Raw genomic sequence first — 19,400 nt, 5'->3', positions numbered from 1 at the left:
TGAAATCAAGTTCTGTACAGTCAGCCCTAGATCATTTCACAATCATTTTTCATGTGCCAGTAAGTAAAACCACAGTGAATAATAGAGCTGGTTGAAAATAGGGAAGCTACTCCGTCTTGTAAATCTAAATGGACCTCACCATCTCTTCCCTCTGCCCTTGAGTGCAATGCAATCATCATGATATAAATAACAACCACAGCAATACAGTGAAATTATACAAGGGCTGCTATTGTGAGTGCTGTAGAAATAAGGCTGGCAATACTTGGAGGAGCCGAGATCAGAGCAGAAATAGAGTAGGGGTGGAATTGATTTCCTTTTCTTTTTATCTGTCAGGGGAGAAGGAAAAGAAAACAAGTCCCACTAGGTTTGTAAAAGCTTCAGGGATTTGTCTGTGCCCGTTTGCATGGTGGTGGAGCGGCAGGCACCTGCCTGTGGGCTTCTTCTGAGGCTTTTGCTTCCGTCCCCTCCTGAAGGAGTGGTGGTGCTTGGTGAGCGATAAGCTGCTGGTCTGGAGGTCTGGATGACCTGCGATAGTCAGCACTCGGGAGCACCCGGGCCGTGCTCTCAGCCACCCGTGCCGCAGGATGGGGCTGTGGTGTGAGGTGTGGCTGCCAGGCAGCAGGAAGGAGCACGGCACAGCTCGGAGAGCTGCTCCCTCTCCTCTCAGTCCAGAGTTCCAGTTCAAACGGTTTCAGGGTGAGGAAACGTGCTCCTTGCTCTCACTCTTTGCTGGCCACCACCAGCCGTCCAGGTCAGTCTGGTCTGCAGTGCAGGGCGGTGGATTTAGCCACCGGGGTCCTCGTTGCAAGAGCCCATGGCAGAGGAACGTACCTGGTGCCTAAACTCCCAAACTGGTCCTGTCTCCTGGTCCTTGTACGTGCAGACCCCATGGCTCTGCTCCTGCTCACGCTGTGGTCAGGGAGGACAGGGATTTCAGCCAGGTCAGGGCACCTTCAGGGTGAGTCCGGGGGGACAGAGGGAGAAGGTATGGCTTGGTCTTCAGATGGGACCAGAGCCCTGCAGGGATGCAGGGAGATAAGAAACCAATGTTAGACTATCTATATTGAACTACTGTGTCAGGAGACATGTTTCCATTTTGTTTTCTGAAGTTTTATCCCTGTTTGTGAAAGAAAATGGCCAGAATTGCTGGGTAGGGAGCACACGAGCTTCTCAAGGATAGGAGGCCCAGAGAAAGAAGTTGCTTTTTGTGATCCCTTCTACATTCAAAATGGTTTCACGTACTTTTGCAACACCGTATCTCCCTGCAGAGTACCTTGAAGTGTTATTTACCCAAGGAAAGCTTACTAGGAGTGTGAGCTTCTGTGCTGGGCTGGAAGAAGCAGATGTGAACGTGGGCGTTGAAAGCCCTTTCCACAACTCTTGTGGGCTTGGAGAAAGGGAGGCATCAAATGGCTTTTCCAGCACTGGGCTGAAAGCATAGCAGACAAGAAAAGGGAGGCTTTCTTTTATCTCACCCCTGCCCACTGCCTAAAGGCCACCATTTGAATCAGTCCCAGACCGAAGAAAAAGTTCTTTCCATGATTTTTTTTTTTCCTTATTGGCTCTTGCTCCACCTTTTGTTACATTCAGCTTCTTATTTCTTATCTAGTTCCTTGCATGAATAAGATATGCCACATATTTCCCTGACATGTCTACCTACTATAAATACGCTATCCTTCTGTGGAGAGAGAATATGGAATATATGTGTGTATATATATTCTGTATGCATCTAGAATCCTAAATGCCATTTTTCTAATATTGTGTCTTTAATGGGAATTCACTGATTAGGTGCATAAAAGGCTACAGAAGACGACAGTTTCACTGTGCTCCGTTTTAATACAAAGAGTACTACGGTTGCTAAGAGACTGATACTTCAAGTTTGGTAATCTTCATCCACACTAGATATATTATCTTGGCAAATTGGACTTTCTGAGTTGGCAGCAAATGGAAAAGAGTAACTTTTAAAAATAGAGATAATGTAGATGACGTCAAAGACATCTGGTGTCCTTTTCTAGAAATGTGAGACTGATCTATTTTGCTTATGTGTATAAATCACTCTGCACCCAGTGTGAGGTTCTACTTATGCCTGCATTTGAGTGTGATTTATTAATAAATTCCCTTTATGTTTAAGAAATTTAGCCAGGTATATTTTAATTAAATTGGCTTTATGTTTACAACAGATAGTACCTGTCCGCCCTGTGTATCTTGGAGAACCTCAGCTTTGTGCCTCTGTGCAAAGCAGGATCTCATAGTGCCCAGAAACACCCACCAGGCTCCGCAGTGACTCAGAGCGGACAGTCGTTTATTCACCTTCCTGTTAAATTTGCTTCCTCATCCACGTATGGACCCTGGCGGCGGTGCATACTCAGAGTAGTGTGGCTGCAGAATTTATTACCACCTTGCTAATGGGCTGTGTCTCTCATCCTAATTCCCACCCTGAATTTGTGGGTGCGGAGAAAGGGGAGAGGTGTGTCTGGGCTTAATCATGCCTTATCATCCCTAATGCATTTTGGTCTCGAGAAGTGCCAGTGAATGGCAAGGAGGCTTTGAATGACAGCTGGAAATCAGCTAGGGACTCTCTCATGCCGTACATAAGAGGCAGTGGAGAAGAAATGAAGGAACTGGAGAAAGAGCCAAAATGGACAGCACCAGGCTGACATGAGACAAAGGGAATAAATTAGAAATGACTCAAAGACAGAGGGTGGGAGGAGGTGGCACCAGGTCACTGGGCAAGAAGGATTACACTTGTGTAGCGGGTGCAAGGGGCAGGAGAGGAGGAGAGCGATGCAGCCCGGCAAAGGAAGGGCACTCCAGGAGTGCAGCCAGGGTGCACCTGAGGAGAGTGATCTAGGGAGGATGAGCAAGAAGAGGCTCAAACATCTGCTGGAGGATTTTCCAGCCATTACCTGTATTCTGGTAGCAACTTTCCTAGGGATTCATTAGGGTGCCAGCACCTGAAGTCACATAGATAAGGTGTAGCTGCCTTTGCCATCTTTGCACTCTGGCTTGCAATGCTGGGGAAGGCTGTTCCCCCACTTCGGGTGTTGCTCTGCTTCCCAGACAGAGATGGATGGCCAGGCGTAAATTATTTCCTCCCAAGTAGAGCATAAGCTGGACTTCTCCATAGTTGGAAGGAACACATTTGAATTTTAATATCAACTCTGAAAGGCAATTGCAGCCTGTGCGCTTGATTATGTGTTCAGGTTATGAGATTTTTATGTTATTTTTAGAAATGTTCATTTGTTCCAAGGACCAGGAGATATACAGAAATGGCCACTGAAATGTGAACATGTGATATATTTTTAAAGTATCAAGTGAACATAGAGTGAAATGATAATAAAGCCAGGTTACATGGTTTTTCAAGCTTAGACAGTGCACTGTAATTATATGTCAGAAGTCATTCAGGTTTGATATCACGCCAGCTAATTAAACCATCCTCTCTGAAGAGACTTACTGTACTTTCAGCTTTTGCTGTTTCGTTCTCAAGAACAAAAAAACTCTGAAGGCAGCTCTTGTGTTCAGCACTCACATTGGCATTAGTTTGGATGGGAACCAACACATGCGAAATGGGATCAAATCCTCGTCTTGTTTAACTGGTGTAAATGAGGTTCATTTCCACCAAAGGTGGTGGAAGAAAAGAAGGGCCATATGCCATCCCATATACTTTGTGTATCTCCTGTCACTCATTTTTAGTGGCTTATCTCCATTCAAATTTTCCATGATCCCTGACACACGAATCCCACTGTAGTTTTTGTTTCTCCTGAGTAAGGTCCTTGGGTGTCTTATCATTATGTTCCTTCCATGTATGCAGCAGGACATAGTTCATAGTGTGGTGAAGGTGGGCAGTGCGGGAAGGAGGCAGTGCAAGCTGCGAGTTAGAGGTGAGGAGCCACGTCATAGCTTGAAGGACCTGCATCTTGGACAGTGAGCTCACCCTGGCAGGGAAGAGAGCAGCTCTTGCAGGCAAGGGAAGGAAGACCTCTTCTCTCTCTATTACCAACATCTCATTCCTCCTTTTGGTGATATTCTTCCTGTATCCGATTAAATGCCTGAAATATTTAATTCACGGCAAAGCAATGTATTAGTAAGAACCAGAAATGAGGAGTTGCGCTCCCCAGAACACTTGTGGTCTAGTGGATGGTGTCCTGTAGGCTGGCTGAAGGCCGCTGGTGGAAGAGGGTTTGAAGATGTCTCCAAGCCTCCAGAGCTTGCTTTGTGAGGTGTGCAGTTTTAGTGTTCAGTGCACAGACTGACTGCCCTAAAGAAGAGTGGGGTGAGCCAGAAATGCAGTGGTGTGAAGTGCCGAGTTTACTCTTAAAGTTACAAAATAAAGGCTGTTTCTCAACTAATTCAGCCTTTTCTGGAAATTCTGGTGTCCTCACCCAAACATAGGATGCCTCCATGGTGTGTATAGCAGGTACAACCTAACAGCTGTAAGAAGAGCTGGATTTTTGGTCATGGGTACTAAAGTGCCAGCCTCCCAGAAGGAGCACTGGCTCCAGTGAGCACTGGCTGGAAAAAGCAGGCATTGAGCCTGCTCTGCAGTGTAAAATGGATGTTTTAGCCCTAAAAGATGCATTTTTTTTTAATGTGTTTCACTGCACCAGCCAGAGGAGGCAAACACTTACTGGGACATTATTGCCTGTTGGCACTGGCTTCTTGAAAATTGAAATATCTCAAGGCTTAGAGCAGGCTCTACAGAGGGAACAAGCTGCCAACTCCACCATCATATGGGTACCACTGTCAGATGTGGGGTGGGGAGGTGGGTAGACCCTGGGTATGGCCTGGGAGAATCACTCTTGGGTCTGATGTGTGAACTTCAGTGTGTTTTCCCCAAAGCTTGTCCCTCAAAGGAGAGAACCAGCTTCATCTTGAACCAGAGGCAGAAACCTTCGGGTTCCCCTTGTCTTACATTTAATGTACCATAGAGGGGCTTCTTGGGCTGCTCCCAGGATTTGGTTAGTAAAGAAACATGACCTGGGGAGGATTTAACAGTCATCTACACCACTGTGAATGGCTTCAGAGAGTCTTAAACCTTGGAGAACCAGAGCAAGGTTACTCTGCCAACTGCTGTCCTCACCCAAACGGATCTGATGATCTGCAAGGAGTAAAATAATTAGGTTGTCTTTTTTGGTGTCCCAGTCAAGCAGTCAGTACTAGCAAAGGGCCCGAATCTCATTTCTCTTCCATCAGGCCAGCAATGTTTCTCTTCATTTCACCAGAAAAGGAGTTGCCAAACTCATTCCTACTTTTGGGACAGGGAAAAAAAGAGAAAAAAATCTTACTGAAAGGTAGAAAATAAATAAATTCTTCAACATTATTTAAAATGCCTTTAAAGCTTGTGAGTAAAGAAATCCCTTTTTAAGCTGGATTGTCTGTGCCTGCCTCCAACACATATTTTACAATTGAATTCTCAAGGACTGCTTTCAGGTACACAGCACCGAAAAAGTACAGAGATTTATTCTTAGGAATGCTTTATTTTTATGTGCCTTTGATATGTAGAGACTGCAGTTTCATTCAAATAACCAAACAGGAAAGAAATGCAAATATTTCAATCCCCCTCCTGGAATGTTTGGAAGATGCAAGGTTTTTAATACAGCATTTTTCCTGTTTTCTGCAAAAGATAAACATAGTGAAAAGAAAACCAGAAAAATTTCTCCTATACCTATGCTTAAGCACTTTATAAGTAAAAGCTCTCTCTGGATTTGCAGGCGAAACCTTTCACATCTTGAGGGTCCTGAGCAGGTCTCTCCAGATCTCAGTGACCTGACATGCTTCACTTAATCTCCTTCAGAAATGTAAGTCTCCAGATCACTAGAGTAAATTTGTTCATAGCAGTGAGCAGCTTTCAATTATCCATTTACATTTCCAGTGGTGGATTTTTTAAACTGGCTTTACAGCATGTCTGTCTGATTTTTTTGGCTGGAAATTAGACTGGGCATGGCTTGGTTCAGAAAAACCCTGGGACTGATTGGTGACCTTGTCTTTAGCCAGCACATCCTGGGTGAGGCTTGTGTGGATGCACACCAGACTTTTTGAAGTTAACTTAGCAAGAAATATTCTGAAAATCCCTTTCTTTCTCCTCCCAGTTGCAGGGTCTTGGGCCATAAGCCACCCCAGCAGTGCATGAGCTGAAGGAGTACCTCTGGGATTTTGGACATGATTTGGGAAGGAGATTTGTTTGGGTCTCACCCTGACCCCTGCAGCAACTCCTCTGACTTTGCATAGGGTTGCAGACCTGCTCAGGAGCAAATTTTCAGCTCTTTGATGAGGGTCTTTGGGCAGCCTGAGTAGGCAGAGCTCCCCTTACGGTTTTTGTATGACAGCCTGGGAGCCCTGGTCTAAGACAATACCGTATCAGCCAGACAACAGGTTGGTGTTAACAAATGCAGAATAATAGATCATGTCCCATATGCCAGGACATGTGGCTGGATGCTGCCCAGAGATAAAGACCACAGCAATTCCATTCCCTTCCAATAGATCTTAATACAGTATCAGAATAACTTCTGGTGTTATAGATGTACCTTCAGCCAGAGAGAATGAAAATCTCAGATAATGTAACTCCAGGGCAAAATTCAGATTTTTTTAGTGATTTGCAATGAGTTTTCTGCTATCTGCACAAGGAAATACTTTGGAATTGCTAAAAAAAGAGCTGAAGCTATATTAGTTTTGCATATGGGCTGAAAGCATTGCTGTGGCACATTTTGGTGCTTCCTGTCCCTCAACGAGTATGTTCCAATGATGCTTTGCAGTCAGGGTGGGAGAAGCTGTCTTAAATTGCTTTATACTTTGTAAAGCAATAAACTTGGACCAAAAAGCATGGAGGGAGCTGGGGAGCTCGAGCTGATTGTAATTCTTCCGGTGGAAATATTTTCCATCAGAAAAATGCAGATTTGATTACATTCCCTGTTGACAATGGCCCTTTCAACTGAAAATAATAGAAGAGCTTCATTTCAGTAATGCTGAAATATTTTGGTTTGAATTTATGATTTAACTTTTTAAAATATTAAATAACGTGGCCATGAAATATTGGGACTTCACTGCGGTGAAGCCTTTTCTGGAAACCATTCCTGAACAGGAATGATAGATTAGCTTTGGTTTTGTTACACTGCAAAGCCACCAAAAGAAAAGCAAACTGAAGGGCAGATTATTTCAGTATTTTCCTCACCTTTCTTTCTGCCGGAGTATTTGAAATTAACCCTTTTGATCCATTGTGGCTTGATCACGGCTGCCATGAGGCTGAGGAAGAGGCAGTGCACAGCCGAGCTGCCCAAAACCCAACCAAGCGCAGGATTGCAATTTACCACCCGGCAGAGCTCACGTTTCGGGCAGTGCCTCTGCCGCATCCCTCCTGCCTGCATCCCTCCTGCCTCCATCCAGGGTTGCTCCATCGCTGTTCTTTTCCCTTCTCCTGCAATGAGCTCTCACATCTGTCTGCATTACTGAGAGCTTGCAACCTTTGGTTTTATCTGGTCTTCAAAACAGTCTTCCTTATCTGATGGCAATTCTGAGTCTGTTTGGGTAACTAAGGGAATTTCCAGTGTAATTAATAGGTGTCAGTGGAGGTGGTGGAGCATTGGTGCTGCAGGGTTCAGGTAATGAGGAGCAGGGGATACAGCCTGGCTCTTCTGTAAGGCTGTGACTGGTTTCTCAGGGATTTGTGGACATATGAAGATCACTTTGAGGTGAAAGTGCTCAGCAGAATTCGGAGACTATAGTGATTGTCAGCCAGAGAAGATAAAGAGATACCCATTTTTACTGTGCAACTGGAAGGGAAAATAAAGGGGGAAAACTGGCCCAAAGCAAGGGAAAAAATAAGAATTTAATTCACTGAATTAGAACTTGAGTTTCTGTGCATAAATAGCAGAAATTACAGTTTATCTCTGGCACTCGGACCAAGACAGCATTTCTGGTGTTATTGAGTGCTTCCCAGAAAGTTTCATTTCAAAATAGAGCTCTGTATTTTTCCTCCTTTTGAGCCAGGATTGTTGCTTGTAGGATGAAGCTTGTACTCCTGAGCCTTGAAATGTTGAAGAAGGAGAACTGGAGAGGGTGCATTAAAATCAGATTTGTTTTGCCGAGCTCCTGTTCACAAGATATGCTCTCAGTGAAGCAATTTATGTGTTATAATCACTTTGGCTTTTAAGGAGAAAAACTGTCTTTTTCTGGGATGAGGTAGATCCTGGGACTTGGGGAACAGAAAATGCACGCAAACAGACAAATTTGAACTGAAAAGCATTAAATCATAGGTATAGCGTGGTCCTTCCAAGGGCCAGTCTCTTACCTTGGGTGGTGATACCAGAGAAATAAGTAGTGGGAATAAATCCCAGGGCCAGGTGATAAATCTGCTGAGTGGGAAGGGACTAGGGGGAAGCTGAAGGTGCTGCTCCCGTCCCACCTGGAGGAGTCGGTGGAAGAGCAACGAGCAATATCTCACCATGGACTTAGAGGCGTGTGGGCTCATCTCCTAAGTCCTGAGCAGCTGCTGCCAGGGACCAAGATGCTTCTCTGGCTCTTAGTATAACGATAGTAAGAACATATTAAGTTGGGTTTAATGTGCCACTGGGTAGCCATGTGGAAGTTAATTAAAGGCAGAGGGACTGGGAAAGCAATCGAACTCCAGTAAAACTTGCCACAGGTACTGCCTGTCCTGACTCGATGGTCATTTTGCGATGGGAAGAAGGATGCCAACTTATCATCTTTGTCAGAGCCAACTCTCTGGGTGTTTGAGACACTCGAAACAAATGGGTCTCCACATAGCTGTTTCGAGGACATTATTCTAAATGGCAGGTACCTACATTTGAATATTGGGCAGTAAATTTCCAACAGAGAGTGCTCAAAGTCTAATTAAGCCACCTTTGCAAAGTCTGGGGAAAGAGGGAGAGGTTATATTTCCTACGCAGTTATTGCCAGGCAAGACTGCAGGCTGAAACTCTCATTTTGGTAAGAAATGTATGAAGACTGTTCTAGCAGTAAATCAGTACAGGATGCAAATTATATATATTAAAAAACAAAAAAGATGGGCAGCCATTATCTCTTCAACATTAATGTGAGTTGTCCCCAAGCAATCTTGAATCAAATCACTCTCGTTCTCTGAGATGCTCCAGGGTAGGGTCCTAAGCTCATTACCCATTTATATCCAGCAAATGTTTCACTTCTGATGATGAATTGAATATTGATGTCAATAAACTAAATCAGCAGCTCCCAGATATTATAGGTTTATGTCTAGGCAGCATAAAAAAATCTGAAGTTAAATTCTCTACGTGGCTCAGCTGTTCCCAGGAGAATAGGTACTGTGCAGAGGTTCTCTGAAGTGGTTTAGTGTCATGGGAGGGAAAATGTTTTGTGCCTGCTGTGTGTAAAGGATGAGGGAAGGATAAAGATTGTTTCCTAATAAAAAGAACTAGTGAAAGAGGAGATGGAGGTTTCTTTGGAAAACAGTGGAAATCTATTCTCTCCTTATTCACCTTTTTAGTAGCAGGTTCTTAAGTTGTAAACAAAAGTTGTAGCGTGCATCTTAAATTTATCTGCTTTCATGGTGGTGATCATCTTTCATTGTTAGTTGGTTTTCTCTTTCTTTTTCTCTTTCTCTTTTTTTCTCTTTCTCTTTCTCTTTCTTTTTCTCTTTCTCTTTGTTTCTTTCTCCTTTTCCTTTTTTTTTTCTTTTTCTTGTCTGTCAAGAATGAGTAATGAATTTTTACCCTACCTTGAACATCCTGGGTTACACCACTTCCAGAAAGCCTCATAAAATGCCGAAGTCTGACTGCCCACCTTGGTAACAGTCCCATCACAGAGAACAGAGCTGGAGAGGCCCATAAGCTCAGGCAGCACATGGTCCAAGCAAGGGCAGAAGTGGCTTCCAGCAACAGTGTGCAGTGGCTGAGCTGCACCTGCCTGGAGATAAACAAGGTGTGGGCCTCTGGGGCTGTTTCCATGGTATTTTTCAGCAGCAAAATAATCCATGACAGGAGAAGAACAAAAGAAGCACAAGAGGAGAATGTGCAGGTCTTGTAGAACTCTCTGGATTTACCTGTATTGTCCCAATCTGTGTGTTTGGAGGTACACAGCCCTCTGCTTTCTCTTAGATGGAGGGGTTTGTGTGTGGAACGACTCAAAAGAAAGGTATCTCCTGATGGTTGCATTGAATACCCCACCCAATGTGCCTGCAGGCACGCAGGGTCCCATGGGTTGTGCCAGGAGACCAAAATGCCCCTCTGGAACTGGCATGAGGTGCAGTGCTGGCTCCACATCCATCTCCTGCAGAATGACAGTGATATGCAGTGGAATCTTGCATAAAATGCTGAGACCTTTAAAAAGATGCTTTCCCTCCAATGAATAGAAATGAGACATTTGCTTATGCAGCCAACACCCATCCTAATGCTGCTATTTATAATGACTTGTTTGATTGTGGATGCTCAAAAAAAGACTCATGTTATAAACCGTTTGGTTGAGAGAGTGGAACCACAGAGCCAAGGATGCAGCAATATATCAGGAGGGCCAGAGATCTGAGCAAAGTTTTCAAACAGGGATTGGCAGATGACGAACCTCAGTATGTGATCCCTCATGTAAGAATTAACATGAAATCACCTTGGGTTTATGCTGACTGCTGCAGTATGCCCTGATACACTTGGAGTAAAAATTTTCTTAGCATGCTGAGGAACAGGGACATGAGCTGGAAGATGTCCCTGAAGCCAGTTCCTACTGCTAGAGGTGACTTGGTCACAGAAACCAAAGCTGCCCAGAATGGGTGAAGCCCCATTTTGAAATGCTGCTGTTACTGCTCACCTCTGAAACTTTCTTCTAATTGTCAGGTTAAATTTGCTCATATCCATTTGTTCTTAGACCAATATTGCTCTTCACCTGAAATAACTTTTCTCTGTCCCTGGGATGTCCCCTCCACCTTCCTGCCCTTCTCAGTGCATCACAGATGGAAATCAAAGCACCTCCGTGAGCCGAGGTCTGCTCTTCTCTCACCTGGCAGCCTGGCCATTTGCACCCTCTCCGACCTCCTCCTTGCTTCTTTCATTCTGAGTTCATCCCTCACCACTCAGGACCAGCCTATACCTTTCTTAGGCACCAGAAACTTGATCGTTCTGCATTATTTAGTGGTGGGGGCCCCAGCACAGCATCTCCAACCCCATGCATCCTTCTATTGGCATTGGGAGGAGCTGAAGGGGAGCCCTGCTTGTCTCCTGGATGAAATTCTGACCACAGTAGGGAAATTTATAGGGAAGAGTAGAAGTTGCTATTTTGCCAAATTCTTCTGGCAGCTGGCTTTCAGCACCACTCTTCCCCGCTGGCTCCATGCGATGCCACAGGGCTCGTGCAATGACATGCTGCTCAGCGTGTGCCTCCTGCAGAAGGGACACAGCCACATTTTCGAAGCAGCCTTGTGCGAAGGCGTTTGAGTGCTGCTGTCCATGCCAGCCTGCCCTCACAGTAAATATCCTCAGGTATTCCCAATCCAGCCAGTGTTGCTTGCACTAGAAGCTTCTATTTAAAAGAGTATCTAGTAGCAGCAGATCGTATTTATGTTGTGCATTTAAATGGTAACGGGGTGTTCCTGCAGGTTACTTGGCAAGTGTTAAATGTGTTTGGGAACATAACCATAGGAAATGTCATTTCCACAAATCATTTTTTCCTGCGGAAGGGGAAAAAAAAATCTGCCAAATTATGTATGAAAAAGTCCCTCTAAGGAAAACCAAGATGAGACACATAGCTTTCAGGCAGACCTTTCTGAGCTGAGATACTTTGTGAAGTTGACTAGCAGTGGTTTGCTTTGCCCATTCGGCATAACTGTGTCTATCTGAGCTGCTGTAGCACCAGGGCCACTATTAAACCCGGGTGTTTGTGCCCCATTTCCAGCTGCAGCCTTGGTCCTTGCATGTTTTTGGTGATTCTGACAGGACTTGGTGCCTGAGCCTTGGCAAAACGCTGCAGCCATTCAGGTAGATGCAACTCCAGGTTGCAGCAAAACAGTTATGATCTGGGGATGCTGAACTGTTTTGCTGAGATTGAGTGAAATATTTTGACACTTTCAATTGGAATATGTTGGGGGGGGGGGGGTGGCGTTTCCATTAGATGAAAAAGGTAGTTATTTTGACACTTAGTTGCAATTTGCAGCAAAAAAACAAGCGTAAGAATAGCAGATGGAGGGATGGAAATTTCCATTTTTTTAAACAGACATAGTAGTTACGAGACTCACTTAACAGTTCACTCAAGGACATGCTATTTGCAGCTTTTAGATCATTCAGTTTGTACTTTGGTGCCCAAACCTGTAATTAAGTGAATGAGATGACTTGCAAGATTTCGGGTGGTGATATTTCTTCTTTTATCATACTAATGAAAAGAACCATATAGGACTCTGATGGTAATTACTGTGCACTTGGGGTGTGGTAGTTACAGTGTAATTACAAAATTTTTGTGATGATATTTATACCCAGTGAGATAACCTGAAACCATCTGCAGCACCCGAGGGTAGCTAGTGGACACCGACGGCTCAGGCTGAATTTATTTCCCGGAGAATCATGATTCATTCTCATTCAAGAAGCAAAACAAAAATAATGATGGTTGCCTCTAGTTACCAGTCAGAGGGAAATCATCTGTAAATAAACCTGCTACTGAACATGGAGCAGGGATGAGCCGGGGAAGAGAGCGCAAGGTCAGGCTCCTGCTTGCCCAGGGCGGCCAGGAGTGCAGAGAGGTTTTGCAGGGAAGGGCTGGAGCGGGTGCGATGTGAGCAGGTGGGTGAGGACGTCTTTTCGGGATGCAGATGGAGAGAATTAATGACTTGCTAGGCTGGGTGTCATGTCCGACTCTGACAGCAGGCTTGTTTGTGCCCTTCAGAAAGGTAATGAAAAAAAATTGTTTCCCCGATTCTTCCTTTCTTTCTTTCTTCCCAGAGGAGGGGGGAGGGTGGTAATTGGATGGTTATGTGCTCCGTAATAGGGAAGCTGGAAGGTGGAGCTGTTAATGTGTAGAAAGAGGGAGAATGAATTAAAAGCAACACCCCCCCCCCCCCTACACAGCTTTTAAATGCTGAAATAACTCTGAGAAGGGAGTGCTGTGCTCTTGACTCCCATGGAACATAAATCCTCACCTGGGGAAGAACATCAGGCTAAACTTCCCTGAGAAATGTGCCTTCAAACCCAGCTCCCTATACCTGCCTTGGCCCAGCTGACTCTCAGGCGAGGGCCCTTCTGCTCCAAAATCTTGGCCGATTCACACAGCACTCTTTCCTCCTTGCTGGACTTTTTGTCCCGGGAATTCTTTCCAGCCTTGTATTATTTGGGAAGTTAATTAATGTTGTGACCACTCCCTCTTCAAGATCATTAACAAAGATGTCAGTTAGGGTGAGGCCAGATGCTGATCCCTTCTCTCCCCTTGTTCACTTGAACGATATTCAGTGTTAAGCATCGTGTATGGTCCATCTGACAAAGTCTTTCTCTGCAGTAGCACTGCTTGCTAGTGCTGTTTGAATTAATTGGGGGACTGAGATGCTTTAGTGCTGCTAATAGTCACTGGCTGTCAGGTGAGCACCTTTATGTTGAAATCACCTTGTATAGAGGAGCAGTATCGCTGTTCCCAGGGGCTGGAGAAACTGAGCTGTGGAGAAGAGCACTCAGGTCCTAGCCCGGGCTCCTTGAAAAGTGATGTTTCCTGAGGCTCAGGCCAGTGCTATCACCAGCAAAATGGGCTACTTTCTGTTCTCTAAATCTTTCTATGTTTTCTCTTTTTTCTACCTTTCATTGTCTAATATAGTTCTGTGTCAACTGCCTAGATTCTGGAGTAAAAGAAGATACTATATAGTGGAAAGGGGAATACATATTAGTATTGCTAACACCCCAGGGGAGGTGTAATCCAAGTGTATGTGCTTGGTTGGATGTAGAGGCTCTGCTGCCATCCAGGCTGGGCAAGGAGAAAAGCAGCTGCTGGGACAGCATGGCTCTAATACCTGCACCCTGTTATCTGGACTATTCCTTTTAAAGACAAAACAGGGCTCTGCTTTTCTTGATCAGGGTAAAGCATCCCTATGCAGAGTAGCTTCCAGCAGAAATGGAAGAGGTCTCAAAGTTTCTCCCAAGCCCCAGCAATGTCTTTCTTGAGAGACTTACTCCATGGACCACATCCGCTCCCAGTTCTGAGCCAGGAGCATCAGTTGCCATGGTGACTTCTCTGGAAAAGTCGTATCGGGAAAGTGCTGATGTATTTTTAGCTGTGGGTAATGAAATTTAACAGCTGGAAATAAAGGTGAGGGCTAGCCAGGGTGCCACAGGTTCATGGACTGCTGTTTGGGACCAGGTCCTGGGCAGCGCTGGTGGGGATTGCTGGTGGGGCTGTGTGTGGGACAGATGCTCAGGCCTGTGGCTCACACTCTGGGTGCTGTGCAGGACAGCACTCATGAGTATGTTGGAGGAGAAAGAATCACTGTAAAGAAAAGCTGATAAGGAGGTGGCGTTACATGTAAAGATAAAGAGGAGGCACTGACGGAGGTCACAGCTGCTTCGTGTACAGTGTGTTCAGCCTATAAATAGCTCTTCAAATATACTTCTGCACAAGTGGTATTTATAGAGTGATGAGTAAAAAAAGCTCCATTTGGGGTCGGGAGTTGATGGGTGAAGGATGTTTGAGGCTTGGTCAAAAGTTCAGGTTTCTGAGAGATATGGAACAGAGCTGGACCCCAAATGTGTGGGGTTTTCTCCTCTGATTGAGTTGAGTTCTCCTCTGCTCATAGGTTGCAGTGCTATTAAACGTGCCTTCTAAAATCAGTGCATCGGGAGAGGATACTCACTAGACGTTGGCATTCAGATATCCTGCAGCAGAGCCCCTGTACAGATGTAATTTATTCATGTAATTTGGATCAGTCTAACTCACGTGTAAACTTTTCTGAAGGTAGACTCATATTTTATTTTCTAAAATACTTTCTCAGCTCCCTGCAATATTTTTAGTTCTTTCGTCTTCAGCTGTCAAAAGTTTATTTTAAAATTAATTGATTTCGATGTAATATTTACTGCACTTTAGCTTTCAGCACAGCTTATGAAAATAGATTTCACTACAGCTGGCAGTGTCTAATGGGATTCGTTCCTACTCCGAAGGCTCTTTGCATTATGTACCAATACTTCCAGCTGAGCTTGCTTTGAACAGCATCACCATCTTTGCGTATCACCGAGCTTACACCAGCTTGGGCTGGCAGGGAGACAAGGTGAAGCATTTAAGTTTAGAGAAGCCACAGCTGATGCGTACCTGAACCCAAAACGTAGATATTATAGATCTGGCCCAATATTCATTGGAATTAATAGGATCTTCCCTTTTTGCATCAGTGGGCTCTTTGGCTGGATTAAAAATTGATCATATTTCATTATGATAACCACAGTTGCAGTGAAGATTAAGCAGTGGGTCACGGAGGTGCCCTGGCCCTGGCACATCACCAGGGTATTACACACGGTGGAAGGCAGCACACGGGAATTGGAGCAGACTTTGCTAACGCACCGGTGCTGTCAAGGGAGGTGGTGAACTTTGATGTGAGGTGATTTAGAAGCAGCCTTTGAATTGTAAAGCTTTAAATAACCTGTTAGCAAAGACGTCACTGAAACCATTTCCTGGTGGGTTATGACGCTCCCAGCTTTTTCTTGGGAGGACCGAGGGCCACCCGTTACCTTTCATGTGGCCCCACTGCAGGGCTGGTGCCTCCCTCACACCTGGGGAGCAGAGGGCAGAGGGAGGTGACATGCTGGCAGTCCATGGCAGGACCGAGAATATCTTCTTGTCTGAGGCTTAATGCCTGAATTACCCAGAGCTGGCCAAACTTTTTCCATCCAATCTGTTTCCTGATAGAGAATGGAGTATTTTTTAATTAGTTTTCTTTTCCCCAAAAAAAGCCTGCTGAGTTTTCTCTCCCACTTCTCCAATGAAATGCTTTCACGTGAAGATTAAACTCCTGTGAGCAAAGTTGCAGCAGGCCCCAGCGTGCTGGTTTTTCATATATCCTCATTCCTCCCTCTCCACAGCATGGTGCAAAGACTGTATAACCAGAACTAAGAAATCACCACCTCTTTCTCTCCCCGTCTCCAACTAAACGCTTTCAAGTAAACAGGCTCCCAGCTGGCTGAAATGTTAAAATTTCTGTTTGGCATGCGCAACAGTCGGATCTGAGGAGCTTGGTGGTGGGGCTTCGAGTTGAGAGGTCTGTGAGGAGTGGGAAACGCGCAGAGCTGTCGAGGTAGCAGGTGTGCGGGGGTCCTTCGGTGTGCTGCACGAGTGGAGAGCGGCTGTTAAAGGCTGGAGGGGGATGTGCCAGAATTAAAAAGCAAAACAAAGTCAGATGTCAGAAGCTGAGCCAGGCTGAGGAAGAATGATGGAAGTGATTCCTTTGATGCCATCAGCATTTTTATTGATCTGAGGCTGTTTATTGCTGTAAAACAGTCATACATTAGAGAAAAGCTGTGAAGAGGAGTGAGAAATGAAATTGCCTGGGTATGGTTTAAAAGATGTACATCCGCATTTATCAGACAAAGGAGAACCTGCGCATCCAGGCTTTGGCTGCAGAGCTCCGTACCCTGCAGAGGAGGCAGTTTTGTTGGAAAAAATTAGAGCTTGGTCTGCCCGTGTGACATAAAGTAAATCTGCTTTGCAGACTTGCTGAGGGGCTTGGAGAAGGGCTGCTGGAGAAGGCCCTGGAGCTGGGGTTTGCCGTGCAGCCATATGCAGGGAAACTTTACAGTAGATCAGGATGGTTCACCCACAGCAGTCCGGGGCAGATGCTGCAGAAAGAAATGGAGTTCAATGTGTAATGAATAAATAATTTTGCAATGACATTTAGCGCAGAAAATAGGCAGCCTGAGTGTGGATGTTGTTGTATTTATCTGCCTGCATACAGAGGCATGCATGCATGACTGCATACACATAAGTGTGTATGTGTGTATGAACATATCATGATTACACTGACTTGAAATGATCAAATGTGCATCATTAACATTAGAAAAGGCAATATATGCTGCTTCTGTGTCCCATGTGTGCAGATGCATTGACCAGGGAGTCCTCCACCATAACAACTCCCCTCTTCTTCCTTCTCCCTTACAGAAATCCGTGAAGCTTTCCGGGTGCTGGACAGGGATGGGAATGGCTTTATATCGAAGCAGGAGCTGGGCATGGCAATGCGCTCCTTGGGATACATGCCCAGTGAGGTGGAGCTGGCGATTATCATGCAACGCCTTGACATGGATGGTAAGTCCTCACTGTTGGTTCTTCTCTGTTACTGGCGGAGGGGGCCTTTCCCAGTGCATTGCAGCCCATGGTTTTGGCTCAAATAATTTACGGTCACCAAGGAAGGTCTGGAGAGGAAGCTGTGAAACTTTGCCTTTCACCACAGCAAGGAACAGTCAGATGACTGTGAGCTATCAACCTCCCGTAGATAAACCTGCCTCTCAGGCAACCCACGCAAGGGAGATGGAGCATCTTTTATTTCACCAGCTGATACGGCTGGGTGAAGACAGGCCAGCTCTTGCAACCTTTCTCTGCAAAGTTGTAAGTGGTCTTTTGCAAGGCTGTTGTAACCTTTCTCTTTGCATTCCTGGGCAGCATCTGGCCCAGTGACGCTTACTGGGACATGACCTGAACGCCCAACCAAGCAAAGCTGCCTGGTCCTGTGGCCTCACCGCTCCTTGCAAGTAAAAGATGCTGTGGATGGGAGCTGTGCTGTGTTGTAATGAAGCGTTGATGGGTTTTGGAGGAGAAGTTTAGAAGGGTGGAATAATTCTGAGCAAACTCCTGCTGTGAGAGCTCGTCGAACGATTACAAAGAGGTAATAAAAGAAACAGAACCCACCATTAACAGGAAGAGAGAAATGCAGGATCAGGATGCTGGAGCCAGGGGGGACTTCTTAACTGCTGCAAAGCTACAATCAGAGCTGATCACAATGAGCGGAGTGTCTTTAAAATGTCCTTGGTCAGAGCAGGAAGGGAGACTTTTCCTGATGCCTGAAATGTGCAGGGAAGCTGGGGTGCGGATCCGACCTTCTTCCACCCTTCTGCAGGAGGCTGCAGCAGGGTGGAAACAACATGCAAAGTTAGATGAAATCATGCCAAACCAGAGTTCTGAATGCAGCCCTGGTCTGAAAGGGGATGCTTGGCAAGTTGATGTGATGCCAGCATCCCTGGGGAGACTGCTGAGAGCAGAGACCATGGGAGATGGTGGCAGCAGGGGTGAAGGTCTCCTGCCTCCCTGGGGATATCAGAGTTGAATACCCCCATGAGATGCACGGTACAACTATATTCATCAGGCCAGGGGAATTGGGGAAGAGGCTGTCAGCCTGCTCAAGTGTGTTCAGCATCTCCCCTAGACAGGGAGACAAAGTAATGCAAAACCTGGTGGATAGAGAAGATCATTGTTGAAATGATCTCATTCCTAAAAGAAAAGAAAAAAAAAATAAATCCATTACATATAAAAGCATTTTCTCTAAAAATTATTGTTTGCACCTTGTTATGTTCTGCCGGCCTTTCCTAGCAGACAAGGTGATTTCTCTTTAGGTTTTGCAAAGGCCAGACTCAGCATGGTGCCAATTCACGGGGTCTTTTACCGAAACTCTGCTCTTTTTTGGAAAGAGTGCTGTGGACTTGGCTTCCAGTTTTGATTCATCTCCAGTTATTCCCTGACTCTCGGTCTCACAGGCTTGAGACTTTGGCACTCCTTCGCATACACTCCTAGTGTGCAGGGACCTGTAATCAGAGAGGTGGAGTTAAAATGTAGAGTAATGGGCTGCAGATGGAAGGTGCTAAATTCCTGTTTGAGACTTCAGAAAGCTCGATGTGTTTTCTGCAGAGATGGGAGGTGATCCTCCATCTCTTCCAGCTCAACAGTTCCCACAGCTCAAGAGATACAGTCTGGTTGTGCTGGGTGTTTTTATTGTTCTTATGTCTCAGTTGCCTGTTGGTGCAGTATTTTGAGCAGAGGGTTTGGGGGCTGGACAAAAGTCTGTGCTATGTGAAGGTCAAATGGGCCATACCTTAAAAAAAGACAGGGTAATGGGAAATTCCTTAGGCATTGAGCAAATAGGGGAATATTATGTGAAAGATTTACCTTGCCTGCAAATTGAATTAATGCTATATGGCTTGAATTAATATTGAATGGCTTATGGGTACTTTTTCTCCATAGGATTGTCTTAATTCTTTTCTGGGATTTAACTTGAAATATGTAGTGAGGACCAGTAATAGCTTCCTCCTTCCTCTCCCACTGTGCATGAGCATCATTCGGTAGCAGGGCTTGAACCCAGTGAGCTCCCGTGGATGTCAGTCATGCCCTGCACTCCCAGGGACAGCCTTACCCTCCTTCCCATATACTCCTATTGAGGGTTGCTGAATTTTTCCAAGGCTTTGGCCTAGCATCAGGTGGGTGGGAAGCTCAGC

The 19,400-nt window shown here is 45.3% G+C and overlaps 1 protein-coding gene across 7 annotated transcripts in view; it reads left to right on the top strand.

Moving 5' to 3' along the window:
- Positions 1–19,400, top strand: part of CALN1 (calneuron 1) — a 129,801-nt gene that overhangs the window by 36,124 nt on the left and 74,277 nt on the right. For all 7 annotated transcript variants that reach the window (XR_011326098.1, XR_011326097.1, XM_069791504.1 and 4 more), the window contains exon 3: positions 17,080–17,223. Coding sequence is in view for 5 of the 7 variants with exons in the window: in XM_069791504.1 (XP_069647605.1) it covers positions 17,080–17,223 (144 nt within the window). In the remaining 2 variants the exon portion in view is untranslated. The remainder of the gene's footprint in view (positions 1–17,079; positions 17,224–19,400) is intronic.

The sequence above is a fragment of the Haliaeetus albicilla genome, chromosome 9 (assembly GCF_947461875.1).
Source record: "Haliaeetus albicilla chromosome 9, bHalAlb1.1, whole genome shotgun sequence".
In the NCBI taxonomy this organism is placed as follows: domain Eukaryota; kingdom Metazoa; phylum Chordata; class Aves; order Accipitriformes; family Accipitridae; genus Haliaeetus; species Haliaeetus albicilla.
Note: the sequence above shows the minus strand (reverse complement) of the source record. Positions and strands in the feature narration are given on the sequence as shown.